The sequence below is a fragment of the Trichomycterus rosablanca genome, chromosome 12 (assembly GCF_030014385.1).
Source record: "Trichomycterus rosablanca isolate fTriRos1 chromosome 12, fTriRos1.hap1, whole genome shotgun sequence".
NCBI classification, from domain to species: domain Eukaryota; kingdom Metazoa; phylum Chordata; class Actinopteri; order Siluriformes; family Trichomycteridae; genus Trichomycterus; species Trichomycterus rosablanca.
The window spans coordinates 29,778,140-29,789,723 of record NC_085999.1 but is presented as its reverse complement, the minus strand read 5'-3'; the positions used below and the strand labels follow the sequence as shown (position 1 = coordinate 29,789,723).

Below are 11,584 nucleotides of genomic sequence, written 5' to 3'. Positions count from 1 at the left end.
GGTGAAAAGGGTTTCGCTAAGGGCTGCACGCGGGTCGGAGGAGGCATGAGCAGCAATATACCCTCCTCGACTGCAATCAGGGATTCCCCAGCAACGGAAAACAAACTGACCACACTAAATGTATGGCATGATATTAAAAATATGACAGCTGAGACCTCCCACTAGTAAGCAGCTGAAATTGTTATATCAGGCAAGTTTGATATAAAAATTCTACTACAAAATATAGTGATTAGAGACATTTGTTAATAGGGAAGGAGACGTAACATCCTGGTCAATGTGCCACTGTCCCAGCTTTTTTGTGTTGCAGCTATTAGATAAAACATTAAATATCTTATGTTTGTACTGTTTTCAACTGACTGCAGGTCAAAAATTATTTGCACATCATTTACATTTTTTCTACTGTCCCATGTTTTTTTGGATTGGATTTTTACCATCCGTGACGTTTTTTTAGCCACTGGAAGGTATATAAAGGGTTTTTTACATTTCAATAAAGTTTAGAGTAAACGTCTGTCCTACACTGGTAGGTATGAAGGTTGGTTGCTACTTGCTACTTTACCTAAGCAATGTTTACAACAGTACTATTTTGGAGTTTAAACTTTTAATACTAGTTTTCAAGACTGCTTATACTATGCCTGAACCCACTGCCAAAGGAAGTTGTTAGTGATGACTGATCACCTTCAAGAGCAGGGTTTGCCTTATGGTCTGGGATCAGACGATGTGGTTCACGTGAGCCTGGCATCTTGTCAATAATTTTTTTTCTTGCGTTCCACGTAGCTACACATAGCGCACCACCCCCAAAAATGCTGAAAAAAGCAGAAGCAAAAGAAAGATACACCGCTAGGCCAATGTCATATTTCATCCCACTGGTGGAGAAGACATCATAAGCATTTCTGATCACTTCAGTGGTCATCCAGGATGCAGTGATGAGGCAGAAGAGACCAGCCAGGATAGAGCATGCACCTCCACTCACAGCTAAAGAGGACTTAACATGGGAATGTTGGGCACAACGTGTACACTCCATGCCCACGGCGGAAATGATAGCAGCAACAACAGAGATGGCACAGGAGAGCAACATTAGAGCCCGGGCTGCCAGCACATCCTTGGGCAAAGACAGCATTGATCGATGGACTTCACACTGGTAGATGCCAGCAGTGTGACTAACACATTCCATCCATAGACCTTTCATATAATATGAAGCAGTAAGAAAGTTGGCACTAAAGTAAGCTGTTTGGCGCCATTGAGGAAGCACTGTTGATGCGAGTGTGCCAATCAAGCCCAGAAGGCCTAAAAAGAAACCCAGGAGCTGCTGTTCCTTGGTGCCCATTGCTTCTGTGCAAATATGGACTAACACCTTTAGTCGCTGTTATAATTGTTCTCAGCTTTATAGTAAATCCCTTGCTGGAGCTGTTGTCAGTCAGGCTTGTCCAGCACTGTCTGCAGCGTGACTAATGAGCTACGTTTCACCTGTTCATGTTGCCTGGTGAGTAGCAACAGCTTGCCTTTTACAGTAGCAATGTCCTATGGGACAAAGTGGGAAAAAATACAATTAAACACATCCTTACAGGTTTTCTTTAAGATTATTTAAATGTTTAATTATATTAACAAAAAGGAGTGTGTTTTAAATATTTAACTATGTTAGATTACAATTACTGACTGTAGTCCATCTATTTCTCTACATATCTTTCTAGCCTGCTTTTACCCTGTTCTTCAATGGTCAGGACCCCCACAGGACCACAACAGAGCAGGTATTATTTGGGTGGTGGATCATTCTCAGCACAGCAGTGACAATGTCATGGTGGTGGTGTGTTAGTGTGTGTTGTGTTGGTATGAGTGGATCAGACACAGCAGCGCTGCTGGAGTGTAATACTGTGTCCACTCACAGTCCACTCTATTAGACACTCCTACCTAGTTGGTTCACCCTGTAGATGTAATTCACTCATCTATTGCTGCTGTTTGAATTGGTCATCTTCTAGACCTTCATCAGTGGTCACAGGAAGCTGCCCACGGGGCGCTGTTGGCTGGATATTTTTGGTTGGAGGACTATTCTCAGTCCAGCAGTGACACTGAGGTGTTTAAAAACTCCAGCAGCGCTGCTGTGTCTTATCCACTCATACCAGCACAACACACACTAACACACCACCACCATGTCAGTGTCACTGCAGTGCTGAGAATGATCCACCACCTAAATAATACCTACTCTGTGGTGGTCCTGTAGGGGCCCTGACCATTGAAGAACAGCATGAAAGGGGGCTAACAAAGCATGCAGAGGAACAGATGGACTACAGTCAGTACTTGTAGAACTACAAAGTGCTTCTATATGGTAAGTGGAGCTGATGAAATGAACAGTGTGTGTAGAAACCAGGAGGTGGTTTTAATGTTATGGCTGATCGGTGTATGTACAAGGGCTGGATAACTTCTGTGAAGGCATCATTATTGCTGATGGGTAGCTTGGATCACATTAGGAAAAAGCTGTCTCTACAAATGTCCTAGTCATAGATCCCTAATACTGCCTAGGTAGACTAATGTAACCGATTAGGCCTTTATTTTCCTCAAGTTGTTAAACAGGCAGATTTGATGTACTTCTTCCATTTTTACCCAACTGAAATATTGCTAAAGTGTTATTGGTTATTTCCCCTTGATCACTGTCTATAAGTTTTGTTTTGTCAGGGCACAGAATATATGTAATTTTACATACAAATACATATATTTTAAAATGACAAACATTTTAACATGACAAAAACCATTGCAAATCATTGTTTGTTACTTTAAGACCCTCTGCATTGCAGTACTGCTTTGGATGTCAAAGGGTTGAAATAAGGCTCCAACTGGAATCAGAATACAGATATCCTATTGTGCCCAAGTGCCCAACTAAGAAAACAACACAACAGAAAAAGAAGAACCAGGGTTTTTTTGCAAGTCATTAAGTGCATGAAAACTATAAATAAAAAAAATTTATCTGTATGTTTTTTAGTCAGAGTAACACAAAATATGATCAAATTAAAATGAAATAATATATAAAAAGGTTATTAATGCTATGATGCTACAGTGCATGTTACAACAAGCAGCAAACAAAATACTACATGAGTACTATCAGAGAGAAATAACACAATAGTAAAGATAAATGCACTATACATTTTACATAATAATATTAGTAATAAATTAACTACTAATAAAACAATATTTACTGCTCATGTTCTTACCAGACTTTGAATAAGTGAGAAGGAAAATACAGTGCGCCTATGCAGTCTGTTCACAGTCACATCACCAGCAACTTTCTACAGTGTTTTTGTCTTTTTCTAAATGAAGAGATTATTGTGCTGTCACTCGTTTCCTTCGTTCCTTTGCTGGGCGGATACGCCACCCCAACACAGCCATCTGAAACAAAGGACCTGTCTGAACTCTCACTGACCATTTCTTTTCATTGCTGCTCATTGAACAATGCTGTACTGGGTTAGACTGGCCATTGATGTGATCAGTGTTCTTTCTGTCTCAGAAAAAAAAAAAAAATCTAAGGGAAATGTAATTTCCAGGTCTAAAAAATGATTAAAATGTTAAAATGGTCAGAAAACTAATTCTTTTATTGCCTAGGACAACAACTGGGCTGAAACTGGCACAAATTGTAAAAAAAAAAGAATCATAATAAACAATTGCAGTCTGAATGTACAGTATATGTGGAAAGGAATATGCAAGTTGTGTGTGGATGACTTTGGACGTTTAAAAACACCAATTTTATTTTTCGTCTAGGGTGATTTTAGATTTATACAGTGGTCTAAATGATATTTAAAGGTATTTCAACAAGGGAGCAACAGTTTGGTGGTATTTAAAACTGGCTTAAACATACAGATGTGTCCCTGTCCAAGGTGTAGATTGGCATTTGGCACCCAGTGTTTTCAGTGTCCATATCCACCACTACACTGATCTTAATAGTGGTTAATTAAATGAATTAACAAATTTATAAATTTTATAGTATTGCCAAATTACAGTATCTACTATTATTGCTAAAACTACTGCTACTTATACGCTTACTTCTACTACTCCAACAGCTGCTACTGTGACTACTACTACTACTACTACCCTAACTCCTACTACAACCACTACTGTCTAATAATAATCATAATTATTTTACTACTATGACTAAAGTGTAATGTCAATGCACAGCAACATTGGTCCTATGAAACATCAATCAACACTGATGTTGACATCATTAGTGGTTAATTAAATTAATTAATGAATTTGCTGATTTGCCAAATGACTTAAATCTGGTATTAGTACTTCTAATACTTTTACCATTACTTCTGATACTACTACTGCTACTACTCCCAATGTAGGCAGCTGTAGCCTAGCAGGTAAGGTACTGGACTAGCAATTGAAAGCTCGCTGGTTCAAGCCACTGCCATGTTGACACTGTTGGACCCTTGAGCAAGGCCCTTAACCCTTAATTGCTTAGACAGTATTCTGTCACAATACTGTAATGTAAGTCATTTTGGATAGAAGCCTCTGCTAAACATACTGCTTATTGGTCATCTGGCTTGAGTCAGTGAGTGTGTCACCCTGTTATGGGTTGTACTCCTGCCTTACACCCAGTGGATCTAAGTATGAAGTTGTTAGTACGAATGAATAGATGACCATTACATTGTTAAATAGATTTAAAATGTTCCAGAGTACATTTGTAAAAGTGTTCATACTTGTATCTTTCGGCACAGGATCGAGTAATGCTAAAAGCGTGTAATGCGCGCCCTCTACAGGACAACGATCGTCTCTGCATCATTATTTTGTGTACAGCTGTCTTTGCAGCCTGCTGTGGTCAGCGGGGCGCGAGGTGCGTTCACGAGCTACGTGACAGTTCGCCACAGTGACAGACAGTGGCTTCGAGGGCAAAACGACGAAGTAAACAAACACACCAGCTTTTCTACCAAATTTCAATACTTCTCTTTAGTTGGGTAATGAAATCTAAAATTTTAATTTTAATTTTGTTACAAGACGCTCGGTCACAGTACCTCAGGTGTGGTTGACTGGCAGACTTCAGTGACACACGGACATAACAGGGATTTGGTAGCTTGTTAGTTAGCTTGAGCGCCATTATGTTAATTAATGACTTATATTATAGTAAGTTGAAATAATTCTTATGTTTTATGTGTTAGCTTGGACTATGAAGAAATTTACTTCGACTTGTAAATCAAACCGAAGATGCCGCCCGTATCTCTCCAGGAGGGGGAGCAATCAGACCCAGATGAAGTCCAGTCAGGGATTTATTGAGAAACTTCCAACTGAGGTGCTTGATTTAATATTAAATAATCTCACAGGTAAGTAAACCACTAAATGTAGTTTGAAATGAAGGTTTTCTTTCATGTACTTTTGTTTCCTCCCACCCCAAAAGCATGCAGCACTGACTGGCTGTTAATGTCCCAAGTTGTGAGTGAGTTGCCCTGTCAAGAATCTTCCTGCCTTATACCAGGTGTTTCTGGATATTACAAGCCAGTGTGATGGCAACCAGGACAAAGATGTTAGTCAAAAGTCAAAATTAATAACCAACCAACTGTAAAGAAATTTTCTTAAACTTAGAAATCCTGCCGCTCAGGTGGCGCAGCGGTAAAAACACGCGCTGCAACCAGAGCTGGATTTCGAAGGTTTCGTTTCGAATCCAGCTCTGCCTTCAGCCGGTCGAAGGCTGGGCGGCTATATGAACAACGATTGGCCTGTTGTTCAGGTGGGGGGTGGGATTGGAGACCGGAGGGGGTGGGTCTCTCTCTGTCAGAATGCGATTACGACCTCTGCCGGCTGATTAAGAGGCGCCTACACAAGAGATGGGGAAGAGTGCCCTTAGGGTGTGTCTCTCCGCATGCAACGCTAGGTGGCGCCAAACTCATCGATGTGTGGGTGGCAAAGATGCATCTGGCTGCTGCCAGTGTTTCGGAGGGGATGTTGTTTAGCTTCGATCTCCTCTGTCAGGGCAGGGTTCGGCATAGACAGAGAGGAAGCACGATGCAAATTGAACAATTGGATGCACTAAAGGGGGAGAAAAAGGAAAAAAAAAATAATAAAAATAAATAAAACTTAGAAATCCAGTCAGGAATTATTTGAAAAGTTTGATTTCACGTCATATAATTATGCTGCATCACTTTTTGTTGGTTAGCTGCTCAGATAATAAATAAATAATATCACAGTTAAGTAAAGTTAACCGTTTAAGGCTGTATTCACCTTATTCCCATCTTTTTAAAGCACATTCTGTGTTTATAAGGGTTTCCTCCAGGTACTTTGTTTTCCTTATACTCTTTCAAAAAACTGGGTACTCTAAATCAGGTACACTTCAAATCCTTGATATTTCTTTATTCAGAATCAGATTTATTGGCCAAGTATGTGGATACACACAAGAAATTTGGTTCCGGCTGATGGTATTTCTCTAGTATAATACAGTATACAAGCAATGTATACATTAAACATTAAACACAAAAATATACAAACTATAAGACTACATACAGGCAATATATAGAAAATGTATGGACGTGTGCATGTATGTATTACAGTATTCAGTGACCAATGTATTTATGAACATATAAGCAGAGGTACACAATATCTGGTGATATACCAATGGTTATATACAGTAATATACAGATAAGTGCACAGCATGTGCACAGCATGTGGAGTCCGTGTCCTGGCAGGTCAGGATTTTGCTTCGGATCATCACCTTTTTAATATGCTTTTAAAAATAAATATTTGGCAATATTCCTGTTCTTAAAGAGTCCCGAAAAACGGAAGTTGCAAAGCCTTAACATGACATATTTACCACTTTCTTTTTTTATTTTTTCATTTTGTTGTTTTTAGTTGTTGTTTCAACAATCAGGATTTGTCTAGTTTATAGTTTATGCATTTTTTAAACTTCTTATGTCATTTAATTTTTTTTTTCAGTTCAAGAAGTCAGTGTTTTAAGCATGGTATCCAAAAGCATCAGTACTTGCATTGTAAAGCATGTGTCCACCTTGTCCTGGACGAACAAGATGATTTTGCAGAAGCTTCACTGTACATCGCTTGAAGCTGATGACTCGGTGGTTGATCATTTCAGATCTCTTGGTATGACGTTATATATTATATTATGATATATTATAATATTATAAGCCAGTGTTTTTTTGTATTTTATTTAATTTTATTCTTTCTACAGGTTTACTGCTCAAGAGATGTACTCTGTTACTACCATCTAAGGACAGAATAAAATTTACATATATTAGGTTTTCTCAGGTGAGTTCAATTAAATTCAGCTTGTCACAGTTAGCAATTAGACCGTAATGAAAAAAAACAGCTCTTTTGGAACAAAATTGCTAAACTGTAATAAAAAATTGCTCATGCAGGAGATAAATGATTCCTTTTGGCTGCTGCTGTAAGGGGTCGCCACAGCAGAATGAAGGAATTATTGTGTTTTCATTCCTCCAGGTTTCCTGTTTCAGGATGGACCAATGTGTAGCACTGCATCACTGCCAGGCTTTTACCTATTATGGAGTGTTCCTGCAGGTGAGTTGCACTGTTTTTGCAGCAACTGAGATAATACAGTCAGTGACAGTTTCATTGGGTAAAATAATATTGATAATCTTATGAGCTACACCTACCACTTTGTAAACTTTGTGGGTATAAAAATATGGACTGTAACTAATCTAACTAATGTTATGTGCACTTTACCCTCCTCCCTCTACCATATTTATCAATTAAAAACAAACCGTAGGGGTCTGAAGTCTATTCACAATAGAGTTTGTGTGATTTGTTTCTGTAGAACGTTTCCTCATTAGTATTACTAGTATTATTAGTATTATCTGGATTACAGTGGACTGATGAAGATAAGCTAGCATTTTAAGTAAACCCATTGAAAAGGTGTACTAGTACAAATGTTAAATATAGGAGCAGTTTAATACAGGAGCAGATAAAAACGTGCTGTTGGTGTATTGTTGCAATTAAGTTATATCTTACTGAAACTTTTTATAGACTCTGATTGCTGGTTGGGACGAGCTGGAATGTCATCGTGTCTTTCGTTTCCTGAGTGAAACTACAAAACTGCAGCAGAAAATAGAGGCAGCTGTTACAAGCAAGCCAGGTTTGTCAGTAGAAATCGATTGTTGTAGTCTTATAGAAAAGTACACATAGATCTGTCAGGGTATGCTGTATAATAAATACAGATGAGTGAACCACTTTGACACTTTGGCAGGCTATATTAACTTATAGTAATCATGTCTTTGAAAAATGTGTGCATGAATCAGGATCCTGCCACAAGCTGGAACTGTCAGTTCGTCTTTTCTGCAGAGGTGTGATGTTTGATCAGTGGAAGAGCAGACGGGATGCTCTTTTCTGGCTGACGTGCCTCCTCAGACCTTGGCCAATAGTCAGCCAGGCCCGCCTACTCTTCATCCTCTTTGGCCCAATGAAGTCTGATGGTAATTTTATTTCATTTTTATATTTTACTTCCCTAGAATCACTGGGCACAATGCAGTAACACACAGGACACCAAACCATCATGGGGCCTGGGTCATTCCCCTCAGACACAGCCAATTATGTCTGTGTAGACACCCGGGATGCCAATAGCATGTGGGTTAACATAACATATTGCTGTGCCACCTGAGCACCAATACCATTAATAACTACTTATTAATAATTGAAGTGCTTAGTGCTTTCTATAGTTAAAGTGCACTATAACAACATCATGTTTTATAACATGTAATGCCATTTAATTAAACAGAATTATTATTTTCATTAGGTAAGCTAAACTGGCAAGCTGTGCAGGACAGTGTGGTTGGGCAAAGTGCCCTGTTGGATTTGGCCAAGGCCATCATCCTTCTACATGAAGATGGGGGAAACAGAAACTGGACTGCTGATACCATTCTAGCCATTTTAAATGAATTAATGGGTAAGAAATCCTAAATCAGAACAAATAGTATTGTTTTTTAGGTCTTTAAAATATGTTTGTAGTGAATTAAACAGCCTATTTTGCTTGCCATTGCTAGTCATGCCACAGCCGTGGAATATGGAGAACGTGGCACGCCTGCTCATCCTTTGTGGCAACAGCATCTGCTACAGTGTGCTAGCTAGTAAAGCCATCAACGGCAGGCACTTCGAGATCTCCAGACTTCTTATTTTTCTTATTCTAGTAAGCAATGCACCTGTTTTGTTAAAGCAGTTTACATAAGGTTATCTTCAGTAACTGATCAGGGTTGCAGTGTGTCAGGGGGTCACCGAAGAAACTACTGAGCGGAAGCAAGGAAGCGACATCGGCTATTTAGGGTAACCAGTTCTGCTAGGGTAGTCTAACAAAACCCACAGGGAGAACCAAACTTTACAACGACAATAACCAGAGGTGAAGGTTAAAAGTGTCGAACACACACAGTATGGCCAAAAGCATGTAGACAACTGCTTGTGATTATTGTGTTTCATTTTTACCAACACTTATATATAGAATATAATAATCAATAATAGGTGCATATAATTGATTATACAAAACAAATTGGGCTTTTGCTTGGAACAGTGCAGTGACACATCCCGAACAGGATGCCAGGGCTTCTGGCATCTACCAAACCCCATTGCCCCAAAACCGGGGCATAGCCAATTATGTCTGTGTATAGACGCCTGCCTGACTGCCGGGTCCCAGCAGTAGTGACCTATAGTAATTTACCGCTGTGCCACATGAATGTACAGTATATAAAATATAATGTAAAAAAAATAACCAGTGCAAATCATGTTATGCTGTCTTAGGTGAGTGAAAAAGACGGTTATAGTATGAACTGGGCAGTGAAGATGACCCAGCAGGTGTGTCAGGTATTTTCCATGCCCTCAGAAAAATGGTCCTTTATCCAGCGTATGGAGAACATGTTCTCAGAAGTCACCATGGAACTCTATGAGCTTGTTATGACAGGTGAGAAAAACAGAACTCAAGGCTTTAACATTTTCTCAGGACACATTTCTCTTCTAACAATGCTTTTACGAAACAGGCCGACGTGACGCAGCGATGGATAGCACGCTACAATGTCTGTGCACCCTGCTGAACGCGAATGCTCACTTCCACACAGAGATTGTCTACATGCTTCTTAGGAAAGGGTCAGATCACAAGAACACACAGCAAGTGGCCCAGACATCAGAAAGAAAATAGTCTAGGAGAAATCAACATGGCAAATACTTTCAGCTCAGCCTGGCGAGGAATTAGGTTTTAAATGTGAGAGACTGACTGGTTTTATTAGTGAGCCAATGTTACCGCTGCAACACTGGATGATTATTTATTTCAGACATTTTGGTTCTGGTATTTTTATTCTACATGTTATACATTCTACAGGTTGGGGCTATTTAAAGCTACATGTTCAATTTTGTTGTTGAAAATGTCCATATAGAATGGTACGCTGCTATAAGTACAGTCTATGTATTTCCTAGTTATTTTTACATATTTTTAAATTAATGTGCTTTTATTGATATCTGAATTAAATACAAACACATTTTTATCACTTACCACTTTATATTAGGCTACTGTGTTTTTGCTCTCAGTATGCCACTGATGTTGAATTAAATATTTGCTACCAAAACTCTTGAGCACTGTAGAGATTGTTTGTTGTGTAGAAAACGTTCTTAGTACTGTTATTGTGAAATTAAAGACTATCAGCAGTTAAGTTCTAAATTGTAGCATTGTTACATAACATGAGTAAAATGCATTAACTGAGTCTGTTTAGCGTCCCTGTTTTTCTAGACATCATGTATTGTGTTTAAATACACCGATCAGCCATAACATTAAAACCACCTCCTTGTTTCTACACTCACTGTCAATTTTATCAGCTCCACTTACCATATAGAAGCACTTTGTAGTTCTACAATTACTGACTGTAGTCCATCTGTTTCTCTGCATGCTTTGTTACCCTCTTTTCACCCTGTTCTTCAATGGTCAGGACCCCCACAGAGTAGGTATTATTTAGGTGGTGGATCATTCTCAGCACTGCACTGACACTGACATGGTGGTGGTATGTTAGTGTGTGTTGTGCTGGTATGAGTGGATAAGACACAGCAGCACTGATGGAGTTTTTAAACACCTCACTGTCACTGCTGGACTGAGAATAGTCCACCAACCAAAAATATCAGTGTCCTGTGACCACTGATGAATGTCTAGAAGATGACCAACTCAAACAGCAGCAATAGATGAGCGATCGTCTCTGACTTTACATCTACAAGGTGAACCAACTAGGTAGGAGTGTCTAATAGAGTGGACAATGAGTAGACACAGTATTTAAAAACTCCAGGAGCGCTGCTGTGTCTGATCCACTCATACTAGCACAACACACACTAACACACCACCACCATGTCAGTGTCACTGCAGTGCTGAGAATGAAAATATGAGAATATGGCTGATCAGTGTATATGGTACAGTGTTGCCAAAGCATTCAAAAATGAAAGAAAAGCTCCTGAGTCTGTAACTCTTTAAACTGCAGCTCTTCAATAGGACTACTGTTATAAGCTTGGGGCAATCAGGTGGCACAGTGGTCTGTTACTCTAGCCTAGCCAACCACTTCTGAGATTGGGTTAGAATTTGAGCAGGTGCTATCAGCCGGCTGGGCATCGACAGAGACAAGGTTGG

At 39.4% G+C, this 11,584-nt stretch overlaps 2 protein-coding genes across 2 annotated transcripts; one reads left to right on the top strand and one right to left on the bottom strand.

The window, feature by feature from the left end:
- Positions 1-604: 604 nt before the first annotated feature.
- LOC134324023 (claudin-14-like) lies at positions 605-1,324 on the bottom strand. Its single transcript, XM_063005675.1, has one exon. It carries the CDS (start codon positions 1,322-1,324, stop codon positions 605-607), a length of 720 nt encoding a protein of 239 aa, XP_062861745.1.
- Positions 1,325-4,848: 3,524 nt separating this feature from the next.
- LOC134324523 (F-box only protein 47-like) lies at positions 4,849-10,748 on the top strand. Its single transcript, XM_063006396.1, has 11 exons — positions 4,849-4,940; positions 5,142-5,303; positions 6,907-7,068; positions 7,157-7,233; positions 7,426-7,503; positions 7,969-8,077; positions 8,241-8,414; positions 8,735-8,884; positions 8,982-9,124; positions 9,727-9,886; positions 9,963-10,748. Exons 2-11 carry the CDS (start codon positions 5,150-5,152, stop codon positions 10,118-10,120), a joined length of 1,365 nt encoding a protein of 454 aa, XP_062862466.1. The 5' UTR covers positions 4,849-4,940; positions 5,142-5,149; the 3' UTR covers positions 10,121-10,748.
- The last annotated feature ends 836 nt before the right edge of the window (positions 10,749-11,584 follow it).

Excerpts from the sequence above, each read along its gene's own strand:
- LOC134324023 (XM_063005675.1), bottom strand. The coding sequence starts at position 1,324 with ATGGGCACCAAGGAACAGCAGCTCCTGGGTTTCTTTTTAGGCCTTCTG.
- LOC134324523 (XM_063006396.1), top strand. The coding sequence starts at position 5,150 with ATGAAGAAATTTACTTCGACTTGTAAATCAAACCGAAGATGCCGCCCG. Across the intron at positions 7,069-7,156 it reads TGATCATTTCAGATCTCTTG|GTTTACTGCTCAAGAGATGT; the intron begins GTATGACGTTAT and ends TTCTTTCTACAG. Across the intron at positions 8,415-8,734 it reads TGGCCCAATGAAGTCTGATG|GTAAGCTAAACTGGCAAGCT; the intron begins GTAATTTTATTT and ends TATTTTCATTAG.